General features: G+C 40.2%; 1 protein-coding gene across 1 annotated transcript in view; it reads right to left on the bottom strand.

Moving 5' to 3' along the window:
* Positions 1 to 26,707, bottom strand: part of EXOC4 (exocyst complex component 4) — an 814,897-nt gene that overhangs the window by 169,636 nt on the left and 618,554 nt on the right. The window contains exon 12 of the mRNA XM_060020916.1: positions 1,706 to 1,842. Within this exon, the coding sequence (XP_059876899.1) occupies positions 1,706 to 1,842 (137 nt within the window). The remainder of the gene's footprint in view (positions 1 to 1,705; positions 1,843 to 26,707) is intronic.

The following is a 26,707-nucleotide window of genomic DNA, read 5'->3' as shown; positions in this document are numbered from 1 at the left end:
GTACAAATTAAAATCTAAAAAATTTAAATTAAAATTTTCTTTACCAAAAGACTAAATGTTGACATATCTTTTGTTTGAAGTGCCATTAGAATTATCAGTTGGTACACAACTGCATATAGCACACTTGTTGATTATGTGTATGATTTTAATCTAAAAGTATTATCATTCCTGATGAATAATTACTGAACAAAAAAAGTAAAATATTATTGGGAATGCATCTCTCTGAGTTTCTTTTCTTTATTTGGTTCTTGTAACTGTGGATAAATATTACTTATTGCAGGAGTGAAGGAGGTTAAGCATTAATCTATGTTATATTCCTTGGCCAGATTAATCTTCCCTGAACACTGCTCCCTGGTTTACTTATAATGGCTCCTTATCATCTACTAGTCAACATCTAAATTTCCAAGTCTTATTATTTTTTTTTTTTTGGCGGTACGTGGGCTTCTCACCGTTGTGGCTTCTCCAGTTGCGGAGCACAGGCTTCGGACGCGCAGGCTCAGTGGCCATGGCTCACGGGCCCAGCCGCTCCGCAGCATATGGGATCTTCCCGGACTGGGGCACGAACCCGTGTCCCCTGCATCGGCAGGCGGACTCTCAACCACTGCGCCACCAGGGAAGCCCCCCAAGTCTTATTTTTTAAGATCCTTTGTTATATGGTCTTACTTTTCCTATTCAACATTACTTCCTACTACCTTCTCCTAGGAACTCTGTTCCATTCAAACCTCCTCCTCCTTTAATCCCCCTCTGAATACCAGGCAACTACGTTTGTGCTTCCTCTTCATCCCTGCAATGCCCCTGTTTATTCTTTCCACCTCCCTAAATCTCACCCATCTTTCTAAGGTCCAGAACCTAACTCACGTTCTGTGAGATCTTTCCTGACTCCAATCAGCCTGTCACTCTTTTTCGTGTTTTATTCCTTCTGCTCTTATAGTCTGTATTGTACAAGTAGTACCTGATGATATACTATACTGTACCCATCTATCCTTAATTATACATCACATAAAATTTAGTATTTTATTATACATTCTTTTCTTCTCTAATTGTTTCATGTCTTGTCAACCAGACCATAATTTGTTCCTATTATTACCTTTTTACAAGAAGTGCTATGATCTTTTCCACAAGCTCAAAGAGATTTGTGAACTCAGAGAAAAGAAATCAGAGGGAAAACTAAAGGTTTTCAAGTTCATAACAATGATTTTTCATTTCCATTGATGCTAAACAGGGTAACCATCCTTTCATGACAGTAGGAAGGCTATAGGTCAAACATCAGGAGGAATACGTTTGGACAGACTAAAAAGAAATCATATTATAGATTATTAAGGGTTACTAAGAGTTCCAAATTGCTTTACTTTAAAGATCTTTTAGAATCACAGGAGGGGCTAATCAAGATCCAGAATTTCCTTGAGGAAGACACATCTTATGATTCTAGACTTTCATAAAAATCAAGGCTGACACTTCATCGAAGCCACCCAAAGGCAGTCCTAAGCGGCTCTGTCCCTTTGTACCTTCCGTTCCCTCTGCTGGTATGACTATACGTGTCTAGGAGACTATTTCTTTGGCACATGTTCTCATCAGGCCTCTTGACAAACTCAAGGATGGTCCTTTTCTACAATGACGGAAAGTTAGGCTATAAAGGCAGTATCAGCCACCACCCCAAAGGTCAAGTTCTAAATTGATGTTGCTTAGCTTCCAACGGAAGCTCTACCTGTAGGCTGCAGTGCAGGTGTCCTTGTACTCCTGTAGCTTCACGCACACCATGTTGAGGAACTGATCCGAATAGGCACTCAAGTCATGCATCAGGTTCATGAGGTCTTGCACTGTCTTCTCTACAATGATTGTGCTCTGGAAAAGAACACAGAGAGGACAAAGAAACTCATGAGTGTTTTGACTCGAGTAATGTTTACGACAAGGAAGGGCTACTGAAAGGATGTGATCACTTAAGACACTTGAGCTTTCCTAGAAGGATGTGACACTTAAAAATACTCCTGAAAAACAACAACAAAATAAGTATCTTACATAGTGCTAATCTTCCAAAGACCTGAGAAAGTGTTTTTTATGGAAGGACACAGGACAGGGAATTTCCTATTGATTTCATGGAATTCTTGGCATCTACAAGATATCTCTGCGGCTTTTAAGAAAGAAAATGCATATTCAGTTGGAGCCTGATTTATCACCCCCAAGGTTATACTTTGAGATGAGGGACTCATGACAGGCAGCATAAAGAAAAAGCCTTCTAGGATTTGTTTTTTAAAGTTTCAAAACCATCAATCTATTAAGAATAACAACTAACATTTGTATTGTGCCTTACAGCTTGTAGAATGTTTTCACATATACAGCATATGTTACCTCACTTGAAACTCACAGAATAATCATGATAATCATGAACACTTATTAGATTCTTACAAGTGTGAAGCTGAGCTAGGCACTCTACATGCTTTATGTCCTTTAATCCTCTCAACACACCTACCTATTGGCTGAATCCCTTAATCATCCCCAGTGTAAAGAGGAGGAAACAGGCTTAGAAAAAGAAAGAAACAAAGCAAGGGCTCCAGACTTTGCTCTTTTAGCTATACCTTTCTGCCTCAAACTTTTTCTCATGACATCATAGTATTTCCTGTTGTTTTTGTCACTGTAGAAGCAGTGTCCAAAGAGACTCAGACATGTTTTTAAACTGAATTAAAGGAATATCCAAGGGAAAAAATAAGCCCATCTTAGACACTGATAGTACTGTGCAGCAAATTGGTGTTATATCTGAAAAGAGGCATATTCAATAAATTCTAAATCTTTGGTTAAGAAAAGACAGAGTTGTTTAAACCATTAGTTCATGCCTCTTTTGAAAGAAGCACAATTACACTGGAGTAAATATTAATCACATGCTTAGAAGCTTGGAATTCTTTGGCCAATAACCGGTTTGATGAATATGTATTTATTTATATAGAATTCCATAAGCAATGTAGACTTAGCCATAAAAGTAAACATTAAAAATATTTTTTCCAGCCTGACACTAACCTTTGAAATAATCAAAGGCATTTTATTATGCTTAAATACAGACTATGGGGTACAGCATTTGGGTTAGCTTTTTTTTTCTTCTAAACATAAAAAGAATGGATAAACATGTACAGCTTTTCTCAACACAACGGAGGATCAGTTTGAGCTACGAGCTTACATATGCATGGTTATTCAGGACAATTTGGTTCTAGAGGTTTCTTCTTTCCTTCTCCTCTCCCCACACTCCAAGTAAAATAATCAGAAGGTGAAAAGGAAGGAGCAGTTATACCGTGTAAGGCAACTGCATAGGAAACCAAATTACAGTCTCTATAGAATCCCCACAAGTTCAACTTCCTTTTCTGTATTGATTTTAAGATTAAAGCACTGCAGCTTCACCCTGATCCATAATCCTGTTCCTCTGTGTTTGTGTGTGAGTGACAGGAATTGATTCTGCTTAGCTACATGTCCCCATGCTGCTAAGAAGAATCAAAAATCCTCATCCTGATTAAGAGCACAGGATATCCTACAACACGTGGACAGCAATTAATAAAGGAGAGTAGAGTGCAGCCATCCTAACAAAAGCCGTTTGAAATCTGACAAACACTGCAGGGAAGATGAGCACAAAGAAATTGCTCAGATTATTGAGAGAAAGGGCCTGGTTCTATTCCCAATTACGTTACTGATAATCAACTCTGGGGCAGTTTCGGGAGCCCCTTCCTTTCTGACGGCTCCATCTAGCCTTCTGGTAACCAAGGATAATTTGATGGCTCCTCTACTCTACTGGCCCTCATCGCTCAATCGGTGTCTTGGTGCTTGCAGACTTGGGGAATATTGTGTAACTGTTCCAGGTCATCTTAGGTGTGTTTGTTCTTCCTGATTAGATTATCAACTTCTCAAAAGTGAGACGGGTGTTCTTATTTTCTAAAACCTTCCCATCCTTCCCTTCCTTTGCTTGTTTTATAATTTCTTAGGATCTTCAGGACAATACTACTAATCAAAGAAACAGGACTAATAATGTCAACCCATATAAATAATGTGAGGGATGTCATATATGTGAGGGATACTAGATACAGGCATCTTTGCATTGGGAAGTCTCTTTGGGTGGTTCAGTTTGGTCTGTATTTATGCCCGTGTTTTTGGGTGATGAGAACTGTGCTGATGACAGTCGGAGAGGAAAGGGAGATTGTAGGCACAGAGGAATATCCCCTGGAGATAAAGATTTTGGGGGTAAACAGGAAGTACCTGCAGGGAATGATTAGCTTATGTGATGCTATATGATTATATACAATTTTCTAGCTATTTGGTTGGTTTACCTTGTCATGGTAGCACTCTGGATAATCAATCACTACATTCTCTTCAAGGAAAATGACACTGTAGTTTGCCAAATGATGCATATTTTTACAGGGGAAAAAAGATTCCATTTTCCAAGAATTTACAACAATTTCCAAATCAGTGGCTCTGACAGATAAATACTGAAAATATCAAATTTCTAACAAGGTCAATCCTGTTTTTATTTATTTGATCCCTTTGGTATCACAAATGATTTATTGTCTCATTATTAATTTGGGGAATTGCCAATGTTGACTATAATGACTTCATAGTAAGTAAAACCCTGATTTTATTCATTATAATTTCTATTAAACATATCACAAATGATTGATATTTGTTGAAAAATAACTCAATTCTCATTTCTTGCAACCTATTACCAGGTAATAAGTCTGAGCATGACATGAAAAATGAGAAAAGGAAAAAATATCCCAGGATAGCTGAGACAATAAAAAAAAAAACCACTGCTATGAAAAATAAACAACTAAAGTTTCTTACAGGGATATATCAGCAATCTAAAACAAGAGGACAGTATATAAGGACCAGCTCTTTGGTTCTGAACTTAAAAATTTTAATGAATGAATGAATGAAGATCATTGGACACTGAAGACCTTGTCCATTTGGCCCAAGCCCTATTGGGGTATGGCGACTACTGGTTCACTTCTTTATTTACAGTCTCTTCTGTCACACTACAAAATCCTTTTGATCAGTGACTATACCTTCATATCTCTACTGCCTAGTAGCAAGGTATCTGGCACACTGAAGGTGCTAAAAGATGTTTATTAGATGAGTTAATGCACATTCAGAACAGAGTGAAAAGACAGATTTAGAGTATAATTTTAATGTAAAATAGTGGGTCAAAAGCCTGATTTGGTAAAGTGGAATCAGACCATGGCCTCTTTGTTACTACATTACTGTACCTTAATTCCCATGGCTCTAAAGACTGAACACTTATTACGACTAAAAGTCTTAGACTTTGCTACCAAAACATTCCTAATTTCACTTGACTGTATTATTTTCTATAATGGAAATCCATAAATATATATACACACACAATTCAGGAAGTACAAACTCATAAAACTTTAGTTTGGAAAATGCAGTCTCTGTATGTGTGCTGTTTTAGCCCTTGAATCAGGGATGGTTCAGAGACGCTGCAGAGAACCTAGGGTCCTGGAAAACTACTTTAGGAAGAATTTGAAAGAAAACATAGAGTAAATCCATTCGCCACTTGAGACACACCCCACTACACCATACATATACACCAGCAACTGTGGAGGGAGAGGGCTTGACGAATGTCTGACGATGACAACAATGTTTCTGCTTATGGGGACACATCCAACTACAAGTCACCAAAACTTGTCATTCCATATTGTCCTTCCAATTACCATCAGCTCTAAGCTGTGGTTGGCCATAAACAATAACAACTACAACAATGATAGTAATGACAGAAATCAAAAGGAAATTTTGCTTTCTGTTTTTTCATCTATATTTTGATTTGCGTGATGTTTAAAATATTCTGAATGGGTTTGCTCCTTTAATAAGCTAACTGGTAAAAGACTATGCATCCAGGGGGTTGGTGACTGAGGAAACTGCCACGTCTATGCTCTTCCTAATCATCCTCCACCTCAAAAGCTGAGTAATCTTTTAAAAAGTTATGTCTGGGCTTCCCTGGTGACCCAGTGGTTAAGAATTTGCCTGCCAAAGCATGGGACACAGGTTCAAGCCCTGGTCCGAGAAGATCCCACTTGCTGCAGAGCAACTAAGCCCATGCGCCACAACTACTGAGCCTGTGCTTTAGAGCCCACGAGCCACAGCTACTGAGCCCACGTGCCACAACTACTGAAGCCCGCACGCCTAGAGCCCATGCTCTGCAACAAGAGAAGCCACCGCAATGAGAAGCCTGCGCACTGCAACAAAGAGTAGCCCCCACTCAACGCAACTAGAGAAAGACCACATGCAGCAACGAAGACCCAGTGCAGCCAAAAAAAAAAAAAAAAAAAAAAAAATCCTTAAGAAAAAATGAATCTTTAAAAGACAAAAAGACTTATGTCTCCCACAGAAATGAGTGCTTATGTCCACCAAAAAGACATGAACACAAGTCCTCATAGCAGTTCTACTTATAATAGTTTAAAAAAATAATAAAAGTGGTCCTTATGTCCATCAATAGTTTATGGGCAAATGAACTGTGGTATACTCATACAACGGAATACTGCAGAGCAAGGAAAAAGGATGCACTATTACTACACGTGACATGGACGTGCATGCCAAGTGAAAGTATTCAGACACAAAGCAGCACAACTGTATGGTTTCGTCATTACTGTAGTTCAAAAACAGGCAAAAGTAATCTCTGGTGATAGGCGTCATAACAGTGGCCACCCTTGGAGGCGGTGGGTCCTGAATGGGAAGGAGAGAACCTTCCAGGTGCTGGAAATACCTTGAGTGGGTAGCTACTGCACGAGTAAAAACATGTGTAAAAAATTTTTGCACTTAAGATTGGTGCACTTCACAGTTTGTAAATTTAACATCAAAAGAAAAAAGTTAAAGTTCTATCTGATTATGTCTCTACCAACTTAAAGCTCTTTAATGCACTAGGCCCCATATTCCCCTCTAGCCTCACTATTTGCCATTTTCCTCTTGCTTGCCTAACATCTGGCTACGTGGCGTTGCCTCAGTTCTTCATTCTCATTTCAGGGCTTTGCGCTTGCCTGCAAAGTTCTGTCCCTTGTCTTCCTTTCCTAGAGTACTTTTTCTTATCTTTCAGGTCTCAGCTAAAAACTCCTTTGTGTGGGAAGACTCTCCCTAACCTTCATTAGGTCCTCCTGTTAGAAACACCTAGAACATATCTATCTATCTAGCCATCTCCCCCAGAGATGGTTCTGTTTCATTTGAGAACCCAGATTAATACCCACTGCAAGAGAGGAGGGGGGACTGGGAGGGACATCTGGTCGGTGGTTACGTGCACACATGTTAAATCTCAATTTTAAACAATTTATGTCCAACCATCACACAAATGAATAGGCACCCCTTCAAAAATTTGTCTGAGAATACCATCTGTGAGTGTGTAAGTCTTCCATTATAATGGTTTTCACTTAGGGTATATTTTTAAAATGTGAAGATGTAGCAGTACTGTTGGCAATATTACCATAGACCACTGCTATAGATGAGAACTGTTGAGAAGCCTTAGACGTTTTGTGGGGAAAGAGCTGGGAATTTAACGAATGGATTAAATAGATACAGATTTATTAAGCAAATATGTCCTCTATGCCAAATACCAGGCTAACTTAGGAGATCAAAAGCCAGATGAGACAAGTTTCCTGCCCTCCTGCCATCTTAGATATTAGTAGCAGAAGACACACAAGTTCACAAACAAGGACAATAAAGGCTCATAGGTGCTGCTACCTTGGGCATCTGTATATTGGGCAATAGAAGCACGGAGGAGGAAAGAGTTAATTGAACTGGGGTCGAAGGGGTGCAGGGAATCCTGAGAAAGAGCAAGTTACAACTGAACTGAGTCCAGAAAGATAAATAGCAACTTGTCGATTGACAAAGACTGGGGAGGGAAGCACTTCTGGCAGATGAAGCAGCATGAACATGAAGTGGTGTGGGATTCGGGGAATTGCACATGGTTCTTCACGGCTGGGGATGAAGGGTGTGCATGTGTGTGTGTAGAGAAGCAGTACGAAGCTAGATCCTCAGGGTCCTTTTACAACATATACATACATAACACCTAAATATTTCGAATATCTCCTCCCCACCAAGAAAATACAACAAATTAATCCAATCTGATGTCACTAATCACTAGATGATCCACTCCAAGTGTAGGAAGATAATTTCAAAAGGTTCCATTCTACCATTCAGAAAAAGACAAATACACTTATATAACCAACTGGGAAATACATTCGGAGCTCTGGCAGCCTCAAGCGCTAGGTAGAATTTATACGTAGGCTTAAACAAAGAAAATATGAGGTCAAATTTTGGGCAATCAGAAAAACTATATCCCTTTAGAATTCACAAAAGTGGTCATAAAATTTATTTGCCAAGTGAAAACTTGGAAAACACATATGATGTAAATTACAAATAGTATTTATTTTTAACATTTTGAGTAGAGGATCATTTATGGTTGAATAAAATCTGTGCCTAATATATCTTATAAGTACAGCTGGCTTTTTATGAGGTTTATTTAGGAGGTTGTGACTTCATATTCACAGCAAAACAAAATAGCAGGGAAGGGGAAAGAAGTATACAACAGTTGTGCTTAATTAGACTATGAAATCCCAAGGGCATCTTTGTTTCCCAAGCTAACACTAAATAATAAAGGAATGTTTGTTGACTTATATACATCAAATCAATATAACTCTATGGACAGGTTATCCATTCCCTTTGATATGTAATGGAACCCAGAGAGGAGAAATAAATCAATGAATAGGTAAGCATTAGCACTTGTGAGAAATATCTCCAACTCCACCCTTCCCCCCCCCCATACACACACATACCACACACATAATTCAAAAGCACTTTAAGGTTACTATCCTGCAAACTACATAGTGCTACATGTTAGGAGGGAGACAGAAGTATATTAGCAACAAAATTAGCAGCTATAGTACTTCTTTTCTTGCCAAGCAATGTTCTTGGTATAAAGCATGGTCTCTTTTCCCAGGGGATAATGATAATCTAGTTGGGATAACATCATTCAGAACAAGAAACAAGTGGTTTTCCAAGAGATGAAAGTGCAAAAGACAACGGAGGAGAATAGGAGTTGGGGAGCCTGAACTGGGATCTGGAGGATGGGTCAGGTTTGGATTCATGGAAAGGAAGGAACAAGGTATTTCAGGCTAGAGAAAAGAGGTAGGCAAAGCCTGGGGATGAGGAGTGAGCTGGTCACAAATAGCAAAGAGAAGTCAAGGGTGGTTGGAGAATGAGAAAGGGTTGACTGGACAGTGGGGAACCAGCTTGTGGAAGGCCTGAGTGACAAGCTGAGGGCTTTTTCCTGCAGATGGAGAGAAGCAGCGCAGTGTATTAGGTAGTGGAGCTCAGAATCCTAATTCTAGAGCTGAAAGCAACTTGCTATCCACAGTCAAATTCTCTTAAGCACATAACAATTATGGTCCTAGATGGAACCGTAGTTTGGACAAACCAGTTGAGAAGAACATTTCTGCAACATTTGGGAAATTTCAAAATGGACTAGATATTACATGATATTAAGAACTAACTGCTAACATTGGTAACAGTGATAATATTATTTTGATAAGAAAATGCTCTTGCTCTGCAGAGAAGTAATACTAAAATATTTTGGTATAAAATAGCTTGAGGTCTTGGTTTACACAAGAGGAGATATATGAAGCAATAGTTTTCAGACACTGGAGAAGGAAAATAAATGAAGTGAGCCCTATGGATGCCCCAGCTGGTGTTTCCAGGCCGTAATGCAGGAAGGTGATACTTAAAACAGTGCCTGGAAGCCTTGCTGAGCTGAGATAGAACTTGGAGTTTTGGAACGTTAAGGTAGCTAGAGTTTTATGAGGCAAAATAGTGGAGAGGAGGGAGCTGCACAAAGAAAGGGGAGAAGGAGGAAGGAGGGAGGAGAGAAGGAGGAAGAAGGAGAGAGATCCAGAGAGGGAGAGAGATCTCTGTAGATCATCAAGAGTGCCCTCAAATCTCTGGCTGAGTTCTGATCTGTGCCTGTGGAGCTGAAACATGCAAGGCTGGTGAAAGTACTACCTGGAAAGAGCAGGTGGAATTCCCAGAGTTCACACAGGGGCGGGAGTGGTTCATGTTCCCACCGGCTGGAATGGGACACCCAATAGATCTGCTGGAGTCCTCAGAAAGGTACTGGCACCATAGTGAGGCCAAGTTAACCTTGGACTAAAGATTGCCCTGGACACGTCGACATGTCTAACAAATCCTAGAAGGAAACCTTGAAATAAATGGCATAATTCTAAGTCATAAACTGTGTCCGAAACAAAGCTCAGCAATATTTAAAAGACTACAACAGAATCCGGCATCCGATGCTGCACCTAAATTACACGTCCAGCACCAAATAAGAGAAACAGACCCAGAAAGAACACAGAGAACAGAACTGGTAGACAAGGAGGCTAAAATAACCGTTATAAATATGCTCCTATGTTCAAGAACACAGAGGAAAACACGAACATGACAAGAAGAGAGACGGAAGACATGGCAATGGAAACTATCCAACATAAAACACAGAGGAAAGACAGATGGAAATGATGGAAGAGAGAGTCAGTGAACTGTGGGACAACACCAAGCAACCTAGTATACGTGCAACTGATACTCCCAAAGCAGGTGGGGAGGGGCAGAAAAAAATGAGGGCAGAAAAAGTCCCAAATCTGATGACAACTATAAGCTCACAGATCCAAGGAGCTCAACAGATCTCAAACAGAAGATGACAAAAACTACAGTGAGACACACTATAATCAAATTGCTGAAAACCAAGGATAAATAGGAAAATCTTAAAAACAGTAAGAAAAAAAAAAAAGAAATGAGATTTGAAAGGAAAAAAGAAGAATTCAGGTCTTCTGATTCCCATTCCAATGTTCTCTTTACTACCCCATACTGTGCCTTCTCCTGGCAAAAATGGTGTCAGGTGAAGATGGACCTGGCTGGCACATGAGGGTTGACAGAGGTACTAGAAACAAGTACTAGAAAAGCTAAGGGAGAAGAGCTTCAAGTAAGAGAGGTAGTGTAAGGGCTTCCAACTTTTAAGAAATAAACCAACCACTCACAAATCCTCCGATGGAGAAATAAGAACCTCCAATGGAAGACTTACTCCAGGTCATAGTCTCCCCAGGAATTTTATTTCCCAGTTATATACTTTGAAACATTCTCTTTCTGTTCAAAGGACCCAATATTATTCCATGCTCTACAGTCGATACACATTAAAAAAAAAAAAAAACAAAACCCGAACTTTCTTTTCCTTAACCCAACCAATATAAGTTTATTTTTTTAAGGTAATTTACTCAAAGAAAAAATTAATAACAGGAAGCCACATAAAAGTAAAAAGGCATGAAAAAGAACAAATATAAACTTATAGAAAACATACATTCAAAGATAATCAAATTCTAGCCCCTTCTTGACTTGATTAACAAAGGTAAAATACTCAAATACTGTACCCTGGTTTCCTGTCTTATTTTGGATATACCAGCAAATATAAATAGCATGTATATTATAATATAAATGTGAACATTAGAATGAGCTACCTACCCATCATCCATCTGTCAATCTAGCCAACATTTACTGAACATCTACTATGCATTATCTCATTTAACTCCCTAATACATTTTATTTATATAATATGTATTTACTATCTATAAGATGGCTACTATTATTCCTATTTGATATTCCTATTTGGGGAAACCCAACACTAAGAAATCAAAGAGTTGTTCAAGGTCACACAACTAGAAAGCTGTAATTCCAGTGGGGATTTGAACTCAGGCAGCCTGAATTTTTAGTTGCTTCCAGAAAAAACACAGAAGTGCTAAGTGATGAGTTAATTTTTCCAGGCATTCCACAATGCCCGGTGCAGCACAGTCGAGGTGATGAGGACTGATTCTGGAAGGTTACTGTGACCTTCAGATGACAGTTTCAGCATTGCGACTGGTGAGACCAGAACCAGGTTTACAGGAAGCTGTGAAGGAGCTCAGCAAGTGGATGGGATGGAGTTAAGGCAGGAAGTAAAGACTGGACCCTCCTGGTCCTAGGCTCTCCGGGATGACCAGCCATCTGGAGGCACAGGTCACTCCAATGCCAGCAGCCAAGAGACTCTTCAGTGACAGTTTTAAGCCAGCAAGGGCTCTAATCTCTTCACACTTTCCTGATACCCTGCCCTCTTAAACCACCCAGAACTGATACCTAAGACAAAAGGTTTGGACATAAGGACATAAGACTGCCAGACAGGCTCAGGCTAATAATTCAAACTGTCTCAAACTTATCTTTCTGAAATTATATTTTCGCATAATTTTCCATGCCCTGCCAACATCATCACCATTGCATTTTCTAACACCCTTCTTCCTGAGAACTCAGAGTACTTCATAAATATCTCAATCAATATCCCAACAGATTGTGAGAAAGTAGAGCAGTCATTATCCCTATTTTTTAGCAAGTCTAACATTTAAAGCAGTTTCAAGCAACAAGTATAACAGTTCGAAAGAGGTTTTTAAAGAGCTCGAGAACACCAAGCTGCCAACAAAGGTGGTCTTAAATGCCTGTATTTGTTTATATTTCTCAAGTTCTCATTCAATTCGGACTACTTTCTGTCAAGTTGCAAAGCACCTGCATTCACAGAAACCCCTTTCTTGACGCAGTGGTATTATTCAAGCCTATTATGTGACTATTTTGCCCTTTTAAAGATTACCTGTCCCCAGTCACTCTACTTAGCACCAACAGACAAACCAACCTGGAAATTCACAGAGCAGAACCTTTACAATTCTTTCTCCTAGCAAAGGCAAGGTCTCCCCAGCAGGAGGTTCCAACGACCCACAATGGGGCACAATTCATTAGGGAAGAGCTACAAATATATAAATCAACGTGACAGAGGAGGAAGTCCGGCTGAACCCAGCGGGAGATACAGGCATTTGTTCCACTCTGTGCAGGCTCACCTGTCTTTGGTGGCTCACACCATATAATCATCAATTATGCTGACAAGTTTGCCTCCAAATCGTTTCAGCCTCAGTTACTCAGGCATCTCAGAAGAGAGAGCCGGAGCCCTCTGAGGAGGAGAATGAGGAGGGAGCTTGGCTTCCAGGAAATGAGAACATATGGAATTATTTGGGGGAGAGAGTATGTGAGGAAGCATGCAAGCGTGCAAGCGGAAATTCGTTCAAGGGTAGAGATCCAACGCGGTTATGACTTATACTGGGAGGGACTATTTGAGAAGAGCTCATGAATTTCAAAAAGATCTTGTTTTTAACAAAACTGGCTGTTGTAAAACCAGCATTCCAGCTCATTCGATAAAGTTAACCGTTCTACGTGACCTTTGCACGCTGAGCAAAACAGTACGCACCACTGGGCAAAAATCACATCACCGTGCATCAGGAGACCTGGGCTGCAAACATAGTTGTAACGCTGACTGCCTTCGGGGATACTGAACAAGTTACTCTCTTTTCTTCACTTGCAAGGGGTGTGTGATAGTCTTCATGACCCATGGTGGCATCTCCAGCCTGCCCACCGTAAAGTCAATTTGAGCTTTACCTCATTTTCCCAAGTTTAGGAGATGAGTCATTCACACTTATCCTAGATTTTAGTTATCAAAGCACATTATTTGTGCCTATACAAGATTAGAAATTACCAAAATGCATCTGTTGAACTCAACTCAATGGCATCCCGCCAAAGTTTGCATGAAAGGAACAGTAATAGAACCACCCACACTGCCCAGGGAAGCAGCTTTTCTCCTGAGTCCAAAAAACAGTTAGTGGTTAAAAATCAGAATATCGAAGCTTTGATGTATTTCCTTCTAAGAGAATTTCTTCACACAGGAAACGCCCACGCCACTGGGAAAGATACAGCCAACACTTACGTGTACAATAATTTCTAGACTTTAGGATTTCAGCAGCCAGGAAACATAAATGGATCAACACAGATCCAACTTTTTATGGTGCTAAGTTACGATGCTTAAAACAAAACCAAAACAGATCACCTACACTATCACTGTTTTTACAGAAGTATGATAAAAGTATGACTATTTTAACACCAAAAAATGGGAGGAAAATAATATCAGAAAAAAAGGACGGTTCTTCCCCCAAAAGTAAACTTAAAAATCTTCTCTCTCTTTCTCTCTCGCTCACATACTCACCTATACCCCATCCCCCCATTACCACGCCCACTACACTGACCTGGCTTTACCCATTATCTGTGGATGCCACTTTGGACTGGCTGACCGAGGTTAGTGGATTGGGCTTTGGGGACCACAGCTCTAGGAGGGAGGTGTTAGGTATCATTAACAGAGTACATGTTTTACAGGTCACTATGTCTGATGAGCCACAGATGCTAAGGGACAATGTTCAACTGTTGTGATTGTTTTCGGCTTTGGGCTCGGGAGGTGGGCAGTCATCAATCCACCAAACCAGGGTTTTGTATTCATTCTGGAGTCTCTTATGAGACGAAGGAGGAGAACAGAGACAGGCTCACGTGTTTTAAAAAGTAGGAGGAATTAAGCACACAAAGATTCAGCTGTCATGATTTTATCTTTGGGTTGTAGGTATAAAATTTCTTACAATATGAAATGAATACAAAATTCAAAAGTACTAAATGGAATAATAAAATCGTTCAACAGCCTCTTACTGTGGGTAACTTAGGAGGCACTTTAAGAACATACAGATATAATTTCGAAAGAAAACTCTAACGGTTCATAAAATTACCACTGTTCCCATGTAACTGAAAACAATAGAGCCGACCGCAAAATATAGACAGAGCATTCAAATCATTTTAATGGTTTCTCATTTTTTTCTTTTAAACTCTCTGCTCCTTTTATCACTAAGATTTTTTTTTTTAATGAAAAGTGGAATGTCCCTGCTGCCCATTTTCTTCTTTTATTGTTTCCCTTTTGTTCTAAAAATGAGGGTAAAATTAAATGCTTAGATCACTAGAGATTTCTAGATGGTCAGACAAATGAGTACAGGACCCCTAGGCTTGCGTTTTTCATAGATATGGACATATATCTCTCACTCGGTCTCCATGGCTCTTGTTCAATACAAATTTGATTTAGCCTAAGTACCTTCAGTATGTGACAACCAAATTTCTACCTAGAAAGAGGGGCAAAATTGGTTTCATTGCTTAAATTAAAATGGCAAATTTCTATGCATTATAAAGTATCCCTTAATTTTCTTGGTTTGTGTATCTAAAATAAAATAGAAAACGTTTATATTTATACACTTTAATCTTTGCAGATTATTGTGAAATGTAACTGTTTTTCTTCCTATTTATTTGTCTCCCTTCCTGATCGCCACCTTTTCTCCAGGTTATTTCATTAACATTTTCCCGTGTTATAACCCCAGGCCATTCTTCCTCTTCTTTTATTCTCCTGTGTTCCTTTTGCTATTCTCCTTTCTGTCTTAAACTTTCTACCACACAATAAGCCTGTGGGTAAGGGCTGGATAGCAACTGGAACTGTTTATTCTCTTAAATAAATACGCATATACTTCTTATGATATGCCACGCATTATTCTAGGTGCTTTTAAAATTATTAACTCATTTAATCACCGTAGTAACTCTATGAGGCAGATAGTACTATGATCTCCACTTGACAGATGATGAAACTGAGGCATAAAGCCCAGGGTAACACAACTAATGAATGGTGGAGCCAGACTCGAGGCCAGCCAGTCTGGCATCGGAGCCCTTGTTCTTAAGAAGAATAAGGAGAAGTAGAAGGGGAAGGGAGCTGGAAAACAGAGGGGGAACGAGAGAAATGAACAACTGATTCACTGGGAATGAGAAGGATGCAGGGAAGGGCAGCTTAAAAGTAGCTATGGAGACATTGTAAAAATCTGGGCTTGATGTTCACAGGAGCAGAGACACGTATGGCAGGCATGACCATGCTAGTGGAAGAGTGTTGCCGTCTTGAAGATAAATGGTAACTGACGTGGCTCAAGGTCATCAGTGACTGGAACGCTGGCAGCAGTAGACTAGAACAGCCTGACTGGTCATGTGCTGGTAAATGGTTAGCAACCTGCTCTTCAGGGAGCTGAGGGAGTCCCAATTTGTAATATTTGCTAGTTTCCATTTGTAAACACTCCCACCACGGCCGATTTCACAACTAGTGAATTGCCAGTGTGACGGACGTCACTGAACTCAGAGGTGGGAAGAGAGATGCACAGTAACACCCCTGGTAATACAGTGTTGCTGCCATCAGCTATGATAGGCGCAAAAAACTAATAACAGAGATACTGGTAAAATGTAAAATAATCAAGAAGTGTTGAGTTTGAGTAGTTATTACCTGTGTTTTTAATATTACAGAATTTACTTTTTAATAATGGCTGTGTTTAATAACTGGCTTACAAGATTTCTGAAAATTTAACAGCCAACCCTCTGGAGCCTATGGGAGCTAGGTCCTGCACACCACTGAGCGTGACCACCCGAACACATTCATTCTCAAATAAGTGGGTGGATCGTCATCTGGAGACTTGACCTTCACAATGTCCCAAATTTGCCACACCAGGAAATAAATGCAAGAAGAGGAAAACAAACAAAATGAAAGAGCTTTTGAAAAATCACAGAGCCATTCTAATCTGATGCAAGGAGACAGAGGCCAGTGCGCACAAGGGAGTTTGAGAAGGTAAGTTCAGAGAAGGCCTGAGCCTACGTTCTCTAACATGTCATAGGTCATGAGTAGCAAACAAAAGACCATGGTGGAAATCTGCCACCCAGCCTCACACTCTCTAAGTGAGGTCCTGCATCTTCATTCTCTGTTCTACGTAGACGCGTTATTTGCGGGAAACAAGACGTAAAGGAGGAGTAGACTAGGACATTCATGAAATGATAGGCCTTAGGTAAGCAATAATGCGAAACTGTATAAAAAGAAGATTCAGGAACATCATGAATCCTATTTTAGTATTAGAATCTAGATATGGCACTGAGAAAACTGTAAAGCTCTGATACAGAGAGAAGAAAAAGTCAAATATCACAGGGAACTAGCAATCTTTGGAGAAAGCCAGTCTGTTTCACTGACCAAGGTTTCCCCATAGTCAAGCACAGTGTAGTATAGTCGTATTCAGTAATTTTTTTTCTCTAAATGAATTTCCATCCTATCTGTTCCATGAGGTGACTGTCTTTGAAATTCTTGTCACTTGAATACAAAGCGATGCTTGTGTGTGTGTGAAAACCATCTGCTTTTTTCTCTGTTACTCAAGATTCTAGTAATATTTGAAAATTCATGAGCTTACAAAAGAATGCATATTTACTATTTTCTTTTTTTTTTTTTTTTTTTTTTGTGGTACGCGGGCCTCTCACTGTTGTGGCCTCTCCTGTTGCGGAGCACAGGCTCCGGACGCGCAGGCTCAGCGGCCACGGCTCACGGGCCCAGCCGCTCCGCGGTATGTGGGATCTTCCCGGACTGGGGCACGAACCCGTGTCCCCTGCATCGGCAGGCGGACTCTCAACCGCTGCGCCACCAGGGAAGCCCAAGAATGCACATTTAAAATGCTGACCTCCAGCTCTTCATATAACCTTACTAGGTGTAGTATGACATAGAATTTCATGTATAAAGTACTTATCAAATGCTTGTCAAATTGGAAGATTAGTGTAAGATCCATCTCATTACTCCAAACTGCCAAATAATGGGCTGCTTTGCTAACTGACACCTGAACATATAATTATAACTGGCAATCCTACATAGCAGAGCAGCTTAGGTCAAAAAATCAGCTAGCTTCCAGATCCCGAGTGGCAAACTGCGGATTGAATTGGAAGTTAGTTAACACAGTTCTCACTTTTATAATTGCTAAGAGGAAGCACAGCTGTAAGCCCCAGGTTGGCTTTGGTAAAGCCAATATTGAGATTAAGGCCCTTTCGGTTTTATTGATACTGTGTTTTTCCTCCCCCAGCATCCCCTTACTCAAGCAGTAAGGATTTCCTGCTATAAAATTCTAGTTTAGAGAAGAGATCCTACCTTCCTGCTATAGTTGATGTGGTACAGCTTGGATACAGAAAAATAGAATAACTGTGCTTAATGAAGAAACTTTATCAACTTCTTTTTCCAAAACAATCATTTAGTGAAGATTGTTGAGCATCTACCATAAGGAAGACACTATGCTAAGGAGATACGCACATAGAAAGGGAGCGGGGGAGACTAACCTTTAAAAAATACCTCCTGTATGCCAGGGATTATGCTAAGCAGGGCCACATGCTTCATCTCACTGAGTCTTCACAGACCTCATATCGCAGAAAAGACAGGGAGCTTCAGAAAAGTGAAGTTCCTTTGCCCAAGATAGCAAAGGGTGGGGCCCAGAGCTGCCCTCAGACCGGTCCTACTCCCAAGCCCAGGCCCTTTCCATTATACCACGTGGCAGCTTAATCACAAATTCTCAGGCAAGGCCCTGGCAGGAAACAGACTACAATTTAGTTTTCAGCTTCTTGAGGAGGAGGTAAAAGATATATACACAGACTGAGCGACTCATAAGAGGGATATATGAGCGCTGTTCATCACAGCCTGAAATGCTCTGCAAAGGTTTCACAGACAAGTTAGCATCTGAGCTGGGCCTCCAGGGAAGGCAGGTAGAAAAGGCAGATCTTAACAGTATGGGGAGGTAGGAAAGAAGGGGTCTGGGTGTTCCATCTTCCTCCAGTTGCCTGAGAGGAGAAGCAGGGCAGAGCCTTATGAGTAGAGGCATAGGAACAGGGATGAGAAAGATGTTCTTAGGGGAGAATTCACTTCTGGGTAAAGAAAGCAGATTGAACATACACATCTATTCTCTCTCCCTCCCCAAATCTCAATGAAATGGCAGTAAGGAGATTATTTTTGTCCAAGACACAAGCCTACAAGGATAAAGAGAATAGGAGGGAAAGACAAAAGCAATGCAATATTAGAAGCTGGAAAGCAGATCAGAGTGGTAAATGCTTCTAACAGGCTCAGGAAAGCGGAATCTTATGTCAGTAATAGGAAAAGGTGAGAAACAATCCACTCTCTACTGCAACTTCCCGACAGCCCCCCAGGTTCCTCTGGTCATGAGGACAAAATAGAAGGAGTGCCTAATATAAGGGTTAGTTGAAAGTCTATTTAAGAAAGTAGTCAGATCCACAGATTTCCCCTCGCCCCCCACTGGGTAATTGTCTATCCTCCACTCTGATAAAAATCTGAAGGTTTATTCCTTGAAAAGAGTAAAACAGAAGGTCTCTGGACTCAGAGACAGGATGACAATGAAAGATGGAAAAACCAGGGGAAGTAAGTGAATTTATGCATATGAGATGCCAAGACCCGCCAGCCCTCTTCCATCCTCTTCCCATTTGGTTCTCTGGATGCTGGCAGCGAGGCCTGCAGACAGCAGATAGAGAATCTTTCTCTGTGGAGGCTGGTCCAAGAGAAATGACCTCAAGGTACTGTCATTGGAAGTGTCCCAAACAAATGGCCCAGTCAAATCTTCAGGGTTCTATGAACCCAGCCCAAGCCAGGAAGTGAGATTAGAAGAATAAATAAAAGCTAAAAAAGCTCTAACCCTTAATATTTGAGAAATAGAAAGGATCCCTTTGAACCAAACTCTTTTACTAAACAGAGTTTAAAGTACTTTAATTTACTTACAAAAGCAAATTCTTGTTTTTTACCTTCTGTGTTCTTGGCAATTATCTGATTACCTAATTGATGAAATAAGCTCCAATTCATGCTGCTTTGAATGAGAAGCCATTAGCACACACGCTTTCAAGATCCCTGGGAACTATACAGTCAGATAACACACTGAGTGCAGCGCACAAAGTTATAATCTTCCTTTAATTGAGTTAATCAATACACTTTTGCCCAGGTTCTACTGAAAGGATCTGGTTTCTTTTAATATGGACACCCATCTCTGAGGCTTCTAAAAATTAGTCTTTGTCAGGTTTAGGTAAGTGATTAGTTTTCCACTGCTATCGTACAGGTCAGACCATGTATCACGCTTAAGTGCATGCGGCAATAATCTTCTGAGAGACTAATTTCTGTGCTGTCACAGGAAACTTGGGGCAGGGGGGGGCACTCTAAGAATATTTTTCTCCTTTTCTGCTCCCACTTGTAAAAGAATAACCGGATCTTTGGTTCCCAGGGAAAGGATTAACAGCTGCCTTTTGCTTTAAGGAATTCCCGAAAAGAAAATCTGCCATCTGGGTCTCTGGGAAACGGAGCTAGACTGCCTCAGTGGGAAAGGGAAGGAGGTTTTGCATGCTTTGGAAGGATTGGGATTGAGAACTTTCACTGAGTTCTGACCAGTGCCTTAGAAAGTGTTCGTAAGTTAATACGGAAGTGAGAAATTTACATAGTAATTTACTCAATCCTCGCAACAACCCTGTGAAGAAGGTACTGTAACTGCCATTTTCCTAAGGAGAAAACTGAGGCACAGAGAGGGTAGGAGCTGTGCCCAAGGCCACACAGCTAGTAAGTGGCAGAACCGGGACTTGAACCCAAGCAGTCTGGCTCAGAGCCCACTGGCTGCGTCACTCACAGTGGAGCCCTGGAGTCTGGGAACGCCTGGACTGGGGGGACGTAGCTTCCATAAATGGCAGAAGCTGCTGCCATACAGTGCCCTGACAGGCAGCAGGACCACTGATGACACGGAGCCCAAGATTGTGCTATAGACTTGAGAGTCCCAGGACAAGGTCCAATAGTTGAATATGCTTGGCACGGGTAGAGAGATTGCAGGGCACGGAAGAGCCAAACGTTTTCAAATCAGCTACAGGAACTTGCAAATGAGCCTCTCAGCAAAGACTAGGATGGAGAAAATCCACCTCTGTAGACATAACACGCACATCTCTCTCTTCATTAGAGAAAGCTGCACAATCCCTGCAGAGCTTTAAAACTCAAAGTTTCAGAGCACACGTGGGCTCTCCGATCCAGAGATGAATCAAAATGAGTTCTACCCTGGAGGGAAGAAGATAAATAATTAAATTGGAAGGTGCTTGTCAGAGCTGAGACTTAGTGGAAGAAGGAAGTAGCAACGTCCCAGATGAACCGACCCCACTGCCCAACCAATACCTCCTCACCACGAATGGTACGGCGGTCTCATCAGCATGGCCTTTCTAGCTGGCATTAACTCTTGCCTTCTTCCCCCATGATCCACGGCTGCACTGAACTATACACCCCCTGCCACTTCAGGGCCTTAGGGCCTCCTCTTCCCAATACCTGAAATGGCCACCCCTCCTTTCTCTGCTTCGTACTCCCCTACTCAATCTGCAAGTTCAAATGTCAGCCCTCTGGCGAAGCCTTTCCTGACTTTTTCTGAGTTGGTCCTTCATTCCTCTGTGCTCCCACAGTGCTTTGGACAAACCATGACTGCAGAATTGCTTGTCTGCCTACCTCCCAACCATTTCAACAAAACTAGACCTTGAGACACATGAGGCCCTGCATATACTCAGCGGCTAGTCAGCTTCTGGCCCCCACTAAGCCCAATGCCTGAGGGAGGCAGTAGAGGTCCTAGAGCCAGAGGCAAGAGTTAGAAAGACCAGGATTCAGCCCCGACTCTGCCAGTGACTTGCCCTGTGACCTCAAGAAGTCACTTAATTTCTCTCAAGCTCATCACTGTCGCAAAGATTAAATGAGACCACATCTACGAAAAGCATATTGCTCAAGAGTCCCCTCTTCATAAATGATAGTATAATGAATGTAATTTTGCTGAGAAAATATTGAGAAATAAATATATTCTTTATTAAGAAAATACATACAGCCAAATAGATGTCTCCAAGTTCACAATGAGGGGCCAATAATAGAGATACTGTAATGGAGCAACTAACTAGGATACGAGTATTTCTATAGAGGAATGAATAAAAATAAACATGAAAATGCAAAACACGGGAAGGTAATCTGGTCCAATTATATGTTGGGAATATTAACATAAAAGAACTGTTCATATACTGAATTTATATACATTTCTAAGTAAACTACATCAGAGGACTCTCAAGGTTTTCATCATAAACAAACTACATTTATGTTTTCACCTGTTTCAATGCATTGCCAAAGAATTTCTTAATCTTCATTTCTACAAATATAAGGTTTCCATTTTTTAAGGGAATGAAAACACGAAATTTACTGAAAACAGAAATCTTAGAAATCATCTCAAATCTGTTTGGGCAAATGAAATTAGTCAAGATAATAACTTTGTCCTGTGAAACTTATCTAGGAAAAATGTTGAAGTATTATATAATGGTAAACATCTTTCAAATTACATCAATAATCCTTCACTATTCACTTTCATTTTTCAGGAAAAGTTTCTCAAAATCCTAATTCCTAACAGGTGGTTTACTTATTTCAAAATAATATTTAATAAAACAAAATTTCCATACAACCATATACTTTATATAATTTCTTACACTCCCATCTCTGATGCTTTTAAAAAAATATATTCGTACATTTCTGTCCACTGGAGAAGACTCCACAGGTCTTAATGTAACTCCATAATGACTCATTACAAATTAATGACTCATTAAAAATTAATGTTTCATCACTATTAATATCGACCTTTCAGTTTAGCAATAAAGCCATGTCTTTACAGGCTATCAAGGCAGGCAAAGCAGTTTCACCCCATTTAAATGTTTCCAAACCAGCATGTCACTTTATGATTTTATAAAGTTTTTCTTATGGAGACTAGCAGTTATTAAATTTCAAACTTTGAGTAAAAAATAGCAGTAGATTCTTATTGTTCTCAGTTTCGGCAACTGCTAATTTGCTGCTTCTTAAAATAATGTGAACCAGAAAATCAGACAGACAAATTTTTCTAGAATAAATAGGCTTTGACTAAGGGTGTATGGGTAAAGCACATGGGCTTTGGTACCTAGCTTTATTATGACTGCTGTTTATGTAACTCGGAAGCTTTCAATTTTGCTTATACTAACCAACTTTTGGTACTTAATTTTCTTAATCAGTCAAGTACTTAGAGGAAACAAAATGCAAGAGCATCACCATCCTTGTCAACAACAATAATTCAGGTGTGAAAAAATTACATGAGAACTTTGATAAATAAGATAGGATTTATGACAGATATATTTTTCATATACTTGTGTTAAAATTTAAGTTTCTTGAAAGCAAAGCCTGGTCCTATCCAATTTTCTTATTTTAAAGACTCTGTTTTTTGTAAAATTAATTAGTTAATTAATTAATTTATTTATTTTTGGCTGCATTGGGACTTCGCTGCTGTGCGTGGGCTTTCTCTAGTTGCGGCGAGCAGGGGCTATACTCTTTGTTGCAGCGCACGGGCTTCACTGCGGTGGCCTCTCTTGTTGAGGAGCACGGGATCTAGGCTCATGGGCTTCAGTAGTTGTGGCACACGGGCTTAGTTGCTCCACGGCATGTGGGATCTTCCCAGACCAGGGTTCGAACCTGTGTCTCCTGCATTGGCAGGCGGATTCTTAACCACTGTGCCACCAGGGAAGTCTCCATCCATTTTTGTATATCACACAGTACCTAGTGCTGTGCCCTGTATGTATATAGTTAGCAATCAATTATTTACTTCTTGAAATAACCACAGGAGTAAAAGAGCCTTTGATATTTCATCAAGTACACCAACTGCCTCCAGTGAGGATGAGAGCCACGCATGTGGGCACACCTCCCTATCAGAGCACAGAATGGGGAAGTGGGTATAACGACAAGGTAACTGGATGGAGAAACCAGAGGAGGGACCCAGGGCTGGAGAAGATAAGTGCTCAGAGAGGACCTCTCCCTCCACTGTCCCCAGGCCATCAAGTATTATCACGGCATAGGAGGACTAGCTGTCCATTCCTTGGGTGTCTGCTCTCAGGGTTCCTGCTCTGAGGAATCTGATCATCGAGCCTCACTCCTGCATTTTTACTTCTTATCATGTAAAACTACTAGATCCAAATACACCATGGCAGGACAACGTTTAGGTTTCCACATCTGGTAACCTAACTTACTTACAAAATCCAGAATTCTAGTGACAGGAAATCTATCTATTGTTCTGGAATTACCTATACTAACCAAACCCCTCTGCCTTTCCTAATCTGAGTACAAACGTCTGAAAGGCCAGAAGAAAAGGATTTGACAATTTATTGCTTACCAATACGCTACGGATTGATATGCAAGTTACTAAATACTAGTATTTGTAGGAAAAGTTTGGGAGCTGGTAGAATTACCTAAAAATTACAACTTTTGTAAATTAACAAGACCTCCTAAAACCTTCCTAATCCAGAAGAGGCAGTGCAGTCAAGTGAGAAGAACACGGAAGCAGGGTGAGAAGAGGAGATCTGGATATTAGATCCTGATCGACCACTTACTAGCTGTGCTACATTAACGAAGTCATACATTTCCTTGTCTATCAAATGGAAGAAATAACCTACCTCACAAGGTTGTCGTGCACATGACACCAAGGCTCTAGGTAAAATGCCATTCAAATATTCACCGATCTCATCAACTTCCATATATAAATCAATGGACCTAGTCAAATCAAGTTTCAGGAACCCAGGAACAAATAAATAGCCACACAATGTTCTGTCGCATTTCATCACAGCTATTTATGTGAAGTTGCCATCAGAGATTACGGTAGAGATGGTCAGCCATCATCAAAAGAAGAACTGATCATGGTGACAGGAGTAAGTCCGAGGCGTGAAGAGGAGAAATTCCAGAAACAACATAAGAAGATGTAATTACTATTGCTACTAATACCATCCTAAACATGTGCAAGTAGAAAACAACTCAATGGCCACCTAATGCCTTTTGTGAAATCTGTTTACTCATAAAGCTCTGTTTGGTCAGTAGATTCCAGTAGAATTGTTAATTGTCACAACTGTCAGTCACTAGTATGTCAGAGCTTCATAGCTGGGCATTTTTCCAAAAAAGAAAGCCATCCCAAACTAGACGGCATCCTCTAACACAGCCTTTATTTTCTTGGCAAAGTGTTTAAAGGAAATATAATACACAAGCAGAAAAGTCCATTAGTAAAAAGCATAGGGCTTGATATATTTTTACAAAGTTAATCCATCCATACGACCACCACCTAATGAACAGGAGAGCATTGCCAGCATTCCAGAAGCCTCCATTACTCACTCTGCCAGCCACTGTCCTTGCCCAAAGATAACCACTGTCCTGACTTGTACCCCCCCCACTTTGATTCCTTTGACCTGTTTCTGAACTTTGAGGAAATAATATAGGATATAAACTTTTGTGTATAGTTATTTGGCTCAATACTGTGTCTGTGAGATTCATCCATGTCGTGGTATTTATCAAGAGTCTGTTCTTTTTCATTCCACTATATTATTCCATTAAATAGACATACCATAAATTATTTATCTATTCTATTGTTTACAGATATTGGGTTGTTTCGAGTTTGGCTATGAACATTCTAGTTCATGCCTTTTGATGAGCATATGTACACAGTTTTATTGGGTTTATACCCAGGAGTGGAACTGCTGGGCAACAGGATATTTATTTCTATGATCATCTTTAACAGATAATGCCAAAGAGTTTCCAAAGTAGTTGTGTCATTTTGTACTCCTACTAGCAGTGTGTGAGAATTCTAGTTACTCCATCCTTACTGCACTCAGTATGACAGTGTTTTTTAAGCCATTTTGTTATATGGGCAGTGGTATCTCAATATGGTATTTTATATTTCCCTTAAGGATAATGATACTGAACATCTTTTCATACATTTATTGGAAAACCTTATTTTCGTAAGTGCCTATTCAAGTCTTTTGCCCATTTTTTGTTGGCTTATGCATCTTTTTCTTACTAGTTTGTAGAAGTTCTGTATATATTCTGGACATGTGTCTTTTGCTGGAAGCGTGTAGCACAAGTAGCTTCTCTCACTCTACGGCTTGATTTTTTTACTCCCTTAAAGGTGTCTTTTGATGAACAGAAGATCTTAATGAAGCTCAAAATTATCCATCTTTTCTTTCATCACTATGCTTTTTATGTCTTGTTTAAGAAATCTTTGTGTAAGTCGTGAAGATATTCACCTACAAAAGCCTTATTTTTATTTTTTTTAAATTTATTTATTTTTGGCTGTGTTGGGTCTTCGTTTCGTGCGAGGGCTTTCTCTAGTTGCGGCAAGTGGGGGCCACTCTTTATCGTGGTGCGCGGGCCTTTCACTATCGCGGCCTCTCTTGTTGCGGGGCACAGGCTCCAGACGTGCAGGCTCAGTAGTTGTGGCTCACGGGCCTAGTTGCTCCGCGCGGCATGTGGGATCTTCCCAGACCAGGGCTCGAACCCGTGTCCCCTGAATTGGCAGGCAGATAACCACTGCGCCACCAGGGAAGCCCCAAACCTTATTTTTAAATTCCAGTTGGTTATCTAGTTGATCCAGCACCAACTACTGAGAGGATTACCCTTTCCCCATAGCCCTGCAATGGCATTTTTGTCATAAATCAGGTGTTGGTCTGTTTTTGACCCTCTATTCTGCTTCACTGGTTTCTCTTTAATGTAAAAAAAATTGTGCTGATCTCCTCCTGGTGTTATTTGTAAATACTTTCAATATTCATTGATAAAGAAAATATCTAATGAGCCAAAGATACTATGAATTCAGTAACGCTTATAGATCATATTATATTGTTATTATAGCTTTTATCTGTATTGACAAGTAGTCCATTTTTGTCTGAGATGTAATTATTCAGATTCATGAATAAAAACTCAGAAACCCTCAGTCTGATAAATGCTGCTTTAGAAGTTAATTTTTAAAAGCTTTTACTCACAAATCTTTGCCCTAATATAACTTCTCACCATTAACATGAATCTATCACCACCACCAAATGTAAAAAGAAACATGTATGT

Source organism: Delphinus delphis, chromosome 9 (assembly GCF_949987515.2).
Source record: "Delphinus delphis chromosome 9, mDelDel1.2, whole genome shotgun sequence".
In the NCBI taxonomy this organism is placed as follows: Eukaryota; Metazoa; Chordata; class Mammalia; order Artiodactyla; family Delphinidae; genus Delphinus; species Delphinus delphis.
Note: the sequence above shows the minus strand (reverse complement) of the source record. Positions and strands in the feature narration are given on the sequence as shown.